Source organism: Eupeodes corollae, chromosome 1, assembly GCF_945859685.1.
Source record: "Eupeodes corollae chromosome 1, idEupCoro1.1, whole genome shotgun sequence".
NCBI classification, from domain to species: Eukaryota; Metazoa; Arthropoda; class Insecta; order Diptera; family Syrphidae; genus Eupeodes; species Eupeodes corollae.
The window spans coordinates 16,243,548-16,251,939 of NC_079147.1; the positions used below are offsets into that span (position 1 = coordinate 16,243,548).

Genomic DNA, 8,392 nt, shown 5'->3' on the forward strand with positions numbered 1-8,392 from the left:
GTCTTGGTTACGGATGGATTCACTGTTGACAACCCACGCAAACGAAATAAGGACAACGAACTTCGGATCTGTAAGTGGAATGTAAGGCCCTTAACAGACCAGGAGCAGCCGAACAAGTACCGGAAGCCCTAAACTGCTGCAAGGCAGATATTACCGCCATCCAAGAAGTGCGATGGGATGGACTGGGCAAACGCAAACTAAAAGATTGCGACTGCTACGGAAAACAAAGACAGAGTCTATTTGGGTGTGGATTTGTTGTTGGAACTATACTCAAGCAAAAATTCTTGAGTTTCAACAGTGTGAGCGAGTGCATCACGACAATCCGCATCAAGGCTAAATTTGATAACATAAGCCTAATATGCGCGCATGCCCCAACAGAGGAGAAAGATATGATGAAGATGAAGATACCAAAGACATATTCTTCGAGCTCTTGGACAAGAAATATGAGCAGTGCCCTGGCTATGACATTAAAATTGTCTTAGGAGATTTTAATGCCAAGCTAGGAAGAGAAGACATTATTAGTGGCACAATTGGGAGATTCAGGCTGGTCGATTTCGCTGCGGGCGAGACGTTCTGGTAGCTAATACGCAGTTCACGCATCTTAATATCCACAAGGGGACATGGAAATCTCCTTATCAATCAACCGTCAACCAGATTGACCACATTACGACGCACGACACTTCTCAAGTAAACAGGATACCCGAGGGCCAACATTGACTCGGACCACTACTCCGTTGTAGCGAAGGTACGGCTACGGATATCCCGATCCAAGCCAAACCAAGGAAGTACTGTGAAAAGATTGCCTTGCAGCCATCAGAGACGCCGCTTCTGAAGTGCTAGGTTTCACACGGCCACCACAGCGAACCCCCTGGTTTGACGACGAAAGCCGGCAAGCGCACGCAGCGAAACAAGAGGCATAAAAAACTAGGACTTGAGCTACTCGCGAGCCCTACGAGCAGAAGGGGAGAAAAGAACACCGGCTTCTTAGATGGAAAAAAAGAGAGCACGAGAAGCCCGCGATCGAGGAGATAGACCGATGTCACAGCAGGAATGAGGTTCGTAAATTTTACCAAAAGGTAAAAAAACCTCCCAAGAGTACCAGCCTTGAACACGGACGATCAGGGGAGTAGAACCACAGTCTATGTTGAGAATATGGAAGGACCACTTCTCCAAATTATATAACGCTGTAAGGGAGATAGAACCACCCAACCTCGGTGACGCATATCAACAATTCCGCCTACCCGATCTTGACGAAGTGATGATAGCTATGTCTAAACTTAAGTCAAACAAAGCTGCTGGAGCTGACGGCATCGCTACCGAACTATTCAAAGCAGCAGGCGATGACTTGGTACGGAGCATGCACCAACTCATCTGCAAAATATGGTCGGAAGAAAGCATGCCCGATGAGTGGAATCTCAGCATAGTGTGCCCAATACATAAGAAAGGAGACCCTCTAAACTGCGCCAACTACAGGGCATCAGTCTCCTTAACATTGCGTATAAGATCCCCTCTGCCGTATTATGTAAAAGTCTGAAGCCATTCGTCAACAACCTGATAGGCCCTTATCAGTGTGGCTTCAGACCAGGAAACTCCACTATTCAAAGAAAAGACCAAATATTCACACTACGGCAGATCTTGGAAAAAACCCAGGAACTTCAAATCGATACCCACCATCCCTTTATCGATTTTAAAACCACGTATGACAGCATCTATAGGGAAGAGCTCTACCGAGCAATGTCTAGTTTTGGCATCCCTGTCAAACTTATCCGTTTGTGCAGAATGACGATGGAGAATGCACGCTGCTCTATCAAGGTCGGAAAAGATCTCACGATGCATTTGATGTCAAAAAAGGTTTTAGGCAAGGCGATGCACCTAACCGTCAACACTAGAGGCACAATCTTTCAAAGGTCCATCCAACAACTCGGATGCACAGTTGATATTGACATAATTGGATGATCAAAGCGTGATGTCAGTAGAGTGTTTTTGAGCATTGCGACGGAAGCGAAGAAGATGGGTTTAGTGGTCAATGATGGCAAGACCAATTATATGCTGTCATCAAAAAAGGGCATCACACAACGACCTCTTGGACAAAACTTCACTATGGACAGCTATAACTTTGAGGTAGTTAAGGACTTTGTCTACCTAGGCACCGCTACAAACACAGACAAGGACACCAGCGCTGGAATCAAACGAAGAATAACTCTTGCAAATCGCTGCTTCTTTGAAATTAGAAGGCAATTGAGAAGTAAAGTCCTCTCTCAAGACTCATCATCCCTATTCTTATATATGGCGCTGAGGCCTGGACTCTGTGAAAGAAAGATGAGAGCGTCTTAGGATGCTTCGAGAGAAAAATTCTTCGGGTGATGTTTGGTGCCGTACGCATAGATGGAGAATGGAGGAGAAGATATAACGATGAACTGTACGGGCTGTACACAATTAAAGTCCAACGGCTTAGATGGCTAGGTCATGTAGAGCAAATGGACATTAACGCTCCAGCCTGGAAGGTCTTCGAATCCAATCCCAAGGGACAGCGCAGTAGAGGAAGACCGTGACTCAGGTGGCGCACGCAGCTAGCTAGGGACCGAGCTGGATGGTGATGCATGTTGGTTGAGGGCCAGGTCCACGCCGGGCTGTAGCGCCACCTTAAGTAAGTAAGTAGTTTATAAAAATTTAAGAAATGCTACTTAAATTGGTAAGAATTTGTTTTCGACTAAAAATCAATGTAACAAAACTAGATTTTGAAACTAAACTATTCCTTGGCGTACTCGAAGGGATGGTGGAAAATCCGTGCATATTTTCGACCTCCTCACGCTTGCGCCGCATAAATCATAACCGATTCCGATACAGCTTCGAAGACCTTGAATTTTCTGATATGCGTAATTTCCTTAAGTTAAAGTGTTGCTTCCATGCTACGTTTATAGCTGTTTTCACCTTAGCCAGTGGCATTGAGATGTTTTTCCATCACCTTGAATTTATTTAAATTCACCAATAGGTTCCACCTTCTACAAATATTCCAGCAAGCTTTTTTATCGATTCCTGCTGGTAATGCTTTGACTATATCTTCATGGAAGAGTATGCCCTGTCTAACTCCCGATTCAGTTTAGAACCACTCTGATAAGCATTGGCCCTTCCACACTGATGCTTAGGTAGTCTTGTATATATATTCCATTACTATACCGAACTTAAGCGACATTCCTATCTGATCCACGGTGTCGAAAGCAGCTTTAAAATCAAGGGAAAATGTCAATAGTTTCTTATTTCTCGAAGTACAAAACTGTGATCGACAGTGGAGTATCCCGATCTGAAGCCAGCTTGGAACTCACTGAGCAGATTATTAGAATTTATCCATTCATTTAAAAGACTGAGCAGAATCGATGTAAATATTTTATATGACGAGTTCAAAAACAAAATTCATCTGTAGTTTTCGGAACTTCAGTTCTTCCCTTCTTGTGGATTGCAAAAATCAAGGCATAGCTGAACTGGTTTGGGATGGTAAGATCTGGTTGAATACTGCTGTTACAGATACAACAAGAAAACCATCGCCTGAATTTATTTGAAAATCCCTTCTGCAGAAAAACCTATGGTATACATCTGCAAACATTTAAAACATCAATCACAACAAATTAGGTTTTCCTTTCATTTTTATTTTGCATTATTCATTGTTTATTGTATCCAAGTCCTCCATGATCGCATCATGCAGTTGTTCGTTAATATTCAATCCCCAAAGGTAGTCCAAATGATTCCATCTCGGATGTGGAACCTTATGTGCGCCCCTCAATGTTGATTCTTTCAGCTTTCTCATCAACTTTTCTACATCGACTTCCGATGACATATAATCATTTTCACTGTAATACAAGAAGATTGGCACATCAATCTTCTCAATCGGATAGTCCTTGGGCTTCTTCAACAGCTTCCCATGGTCGAACTCTCGGAATTTACCCGAGTTGTATTCTTGCAGATAATGAAAGATCTGATTCGTCGAAGCTCCAGCAGGTGTTGTTGCTAAAATTTCTGGAATAAGTGTCTAAAAGAATAGAGAGTTGATATGAAAATACGAGGGGGTAAAATATGGAGTCTTACACTTACCTTATTCATATTTTCATCATCAAACCCAGCCATAAGAAAGATCACATTCGAGCACATCGACTGATACTTTGAAGCATCGTGACAAGCCTTCTGCCCAAGCAGTTCCATTATCCTAGTATTTGGCAAAAATTCCAAGTTGCCAAATATATTCATCCAACTTTTTGGATTACCCAATAAAGGGGCAGCCAATTTAACCAACGGTGATTTCATGTTTTCCATAAACGCAACTGGTGCCATTAAATGTGCTGACTTTATGCGGCTCTTGAATTTTGTATTCAGCGAGTTCAAAACCAAAAACGATGTGGTTCCTTGTGAATGTCCGAAATAATGGACTTGTTCTTCTCCTGTCTCATACCGAACATAGTCGATCATAGCGGGTAAATCAATCATTCCGATTTCATGCCAATCGAATTTCCAGAACTTTGGCAACAAAGGGTGCAGCGTGGCGTGGTCTTTGGAGTAAGTATTGCCCCGAGCATTGCCCATCCAAACGTCATAGCCGGCATCGGAGAGAATGAAGGCCAATGCATTTTCTGTCCCTAGCAAAACCCAATCGCTTGAAGAGCACAACAGTCCGTGCATTAGGAAGGCCACTGGCCGTTGTCCATCGTAATTGACTCTTGCCGAGTAAGGGATTCTATGAAGACCCAAAATGTATCCATCGGATGTTTGAACAGAATGCTCCTCAAATGGATATCCATATTTTTCCACCAAAGTTCTCTGTAAATATAACACAAATTATTATTAATTACTTAAATGAATTTTAGGTTAGGAGCTTTACTGTAGTTATAGAACTGGCTTTTTCTTGTGGTGCACATGATATCAGGGGGACCAAAATGATAACAAATATCCAAAGCTGTTTCATTGTTTAACGGTTTCAAATGAATGATATTGAATTTTGGACGATTTATTTCTTTTATACCATTTTAAAATTGTTATTTGAAAGTTCAATAGCTCAGATAAATAATTTTGCAGATCGATTTATTGTGGGGTGATAAGAAATGTTTGCGATTCCGTCCCTAAGTAAGCAGCTTTTTTTATCATTAAAAGACCCAACTATGCAGCTTGTTAGTTGTCGACTGTTTTGTACTGTATTAGGACAAATTTAAAACTTTTGAGTCTGGAGCTGTATCGAATTATTAGTGGTTTTAACACAAAATTTGCATACTTGCATTCGGGCTATCAGTATTAAAAAATAAATATTAACTTTTTCGTTTTAGAAACATTTTTGTCCACGCTTCTTCAAAAAAAACTTATTATGCCTAAATGGGATACATTTCATGTTAATTTTTGGGTGTTCATATTTCAAATCAAAAAGTTTGATTAAGTTAGAGAAGTTTTAATATATGTTTTTGACGATGCACGCTTAAACAACAAACAAGAATGTTGAAATTCCCAACAAAAATAGTGACTATTTTGAAGTCACTTGTTTCAATAGCTAAAGCACTGTCTCGGAAAGAAATAGTGAAACTAGTTCTGATATTATAAATATGTTCTACTTAGCTGGGCACCGATCCTTGGCTGGTAGGGGCATCCATTGATGTGTTGAGGTGCTGGATCTCTGGGAGGCCATTGTAATTGGGTTCCAATTGAGAGACACCCATAAACTGGAAATAGAGAAGCACTAGCTATGATGAAAATACTCCTGATTCCTGATACACTGCTGACGAACGGACTCCATCTCGGTAAAATCCCAAGATGCGAATTGTTGTTTGATTTGTTTTTTTTTGCCGTCGTGTTTTCCATTCCGTGTTGCTTATGGTTATGGCGTTTGGTTCCATGTTAGGTTTATTAATTGTTGGGAACTTTTGTTGAAGAAGAAAAAAAACTCAACACGAAAGTAAACTTTTGTTTTGGCGTCTGACAGTTCCTAGAAATATAATATTGGAGGCAGAAGACGGAGTGGGAATGGTTGAAGAACGGGAGGACTATATATATTTTAGACGAGTCGTTGTTAGTAGTTATCTGTGTTAGTGTTTTGTGTTGTTATTTAGAGTGAGTTGCGTTTGCGTAGTCTATGTGAGCATGGATATTAGTATTGGGTATGTAAATAGTAAGATTTCAAAGGCGCGAAAAATAAATTGAATTTTGGTACATAACTAAGGGGTTTCCCAATAGACAAAAAAAGATGGCTGGAATTTTTACATCACTCGATAAAATTCCTTATGGTTAAGATTTTTCTTAGGGAATTCCGTCGATCTTTTGATCAAACAACGTCGAGCCAGTCAGGTGCCACAATATATCCAGTGGCGTAGTTACAAAGAAAAAGTTTTTTTCGGAACCTCAAAGTGACCTTGTGCACTTATAAATTATAGACTGAAAACGTAGTTTAATTGTGAATAAGCATTGAGTGAGGCTACCCATTATCGAATCTATATCGAACCCGGATAAGCACACGTGGCCGTTGTCGTCGTGGTACGAGTCGCCTTACGTTCTGGCAAGACCAAGGCAGGGCGTCCTAACAAGGATTCAGGTCTGAGCCAGTCAGTTCGAGTTGTTAAAGAAAAAAGGCACAAACCGCCGGTCTTTTTGTATGGGTCTTGTCTTGCCGGAACTACTCGGATCCGGGCAAGATTTTGCCGATCCCTTCAGACTTACATAGAGCTCTCTGTAGGCAAAGAAAGGGGTTCGGGATACGAGATGTGCTCCCGGTAGTTGAAATTTTATTACGGGAAAGCAAAGCTTTTGGGTTTCAAAATGAGCTTGATGGAACTTTGAGCTTTTCAACAGGGGGTGCGGTAAAACGGACTAAGGTACTGGTTATGGGGTGAGTATGGGATAGGACGGGATCATATTAGATAGGGTAATCCATACACGGTATATGGCAACGAATTCCAGGTTGGGAGGGACAAAGGCCAACAGTTGCAACACCGGCGGCAACGAACCGAAGTAGTGGATTGAAAGTATGACATGTTCGTATTCTTTTCTGGCATGATACAGTTTTTTTTTATTGAAATAGTTGAGATCCTCCTGCGGGGGCAAGAACACCCCCCTTTTCCGACGAGCTTAACCGAGTGCAGTGCCCTCGCAGTTGGTTGTCTTTATAAACTCTTCTATCGAACCTTCATTCTTTTAATACGGTAAACCTCTATTTGTCTACTTTCCTTCTACTAAAGCTTTCAACGGTTAGTTCCCCCTTTCTCGACTTCTCGTCTCCTTTTCCTCAATTTTCAATTCTGTAAGAAAACCCAACGCGACCAACAACAAGAAGCTTATTTCACGTGCCAACTTCAGCAAAGAAACAATTGCAGTCTAGTAACAAAAGTTTTCAGACCGTATTATTTCTTGTAGAACAATTTACCACCGAGGTATTGCGAATTGATACTCTTAGATTATTTCGGTCAAGTTGAAAATAGGTACATGTTAATGCTCCAAAAAAAGTGTAGGAATTGATCATGATAAGGAAAAATTTCATAAAAAGTACATACTGCTAAAGCCCTAGCCATATGGTTGATATTGATTCGGTTTGTCGATTTTAAAATGTTGACACTTCTCGACGTTTCAAGGATCTTTAGAATTGAAATCAAAGAATTTAAGAGATATGTCTGTGTGTGCGTGTGTAAGAACGTCCGTCCGTCCTAGCGTTTGTAATACCATTTTTTGTCACCCGTATCTCAGGAGCTAGTATAGATATAGACTTCAGACTTCTTATAGAAAATAAATTCAGAAAGGATTGTGAAGAAAATGGGGTGGATGGATTTTTAACCTCCATAGGAAGTTATTGTAATGGGTCCGATTTGTCAAATTGAAAATTTTGACATTTCTCGACGTTTCAAGGTCCCTAGAGTCGAAATAAAAGATTTTTAGAAAGATGTCTGTGCGTGCGTGTATACGTACGTTCATATGTCCGTACGTCAATACGTTCGTGACGTTTATTCGTCGTCCATCGCTCAAGAACCAGAAGAGATATCGACTTCAAAAAATGTTGTTATACAGATAATAAGACAGAAAGATGCAGAAATTGCAGTTTAAAAAAAGGTGAAAATTTTGGTTAACCCTAAATATCTTACGAACCAAAAACGCTAGAGATTTAAATTAAATTTTATATAATAAACTGTAATGTGATACCAAACAAGTATATTTTTTGGAAAAATTCCATGTAACGGTTGTTTTTATAAATCGAAAAAACTGAACTGACTAAAATAAGATTTCATCTCCAAAATTGATTTTCGACTCAAATATCTTTTCAAAACTTTGAAATAATAGCTTCTTATAATTTTTACTTATAAGAAATATTGTTTTCAACAAAGTTTGAAAAAAATGGATTGACGTTTTTTTTTAAAAACCCTAAAAAAAACCTATAAAA

The 8,392-nt window shown here is 40.2% G+C and overlaps 1 protein-coding gene across 1 annotated transcript; it reads right to left on the minus strand.

Annotated features, from left to right (window-relative positions):
* Positions 1 to 3,579: 3,579 nt before the first annotated feature.
* Positions 3,580 to 4,951, minus strand: LOC129946071 (lipase 3-like). The gene is made up of 3 exons (XM_056056136.1): positions 4,868 to 4,951; positions 4,087 to 4,806; positions 3,580 to 4,024 (listed from the first exon to the last, which is right to left on the minus strand). Exons 1-3 carry the CDS (start codon positions 4,949 to 4,951, stop codon positions 3,653 to 3,655), a joined length of 1,176 nt encoding a protein of 391 aa, XP_055912111.1. The 3' UTR covers positions 3,580 to 3,652.
* Between the last annotated feature and the right edge of the window lie 3,441 nt (positions 4,952 to 8,392).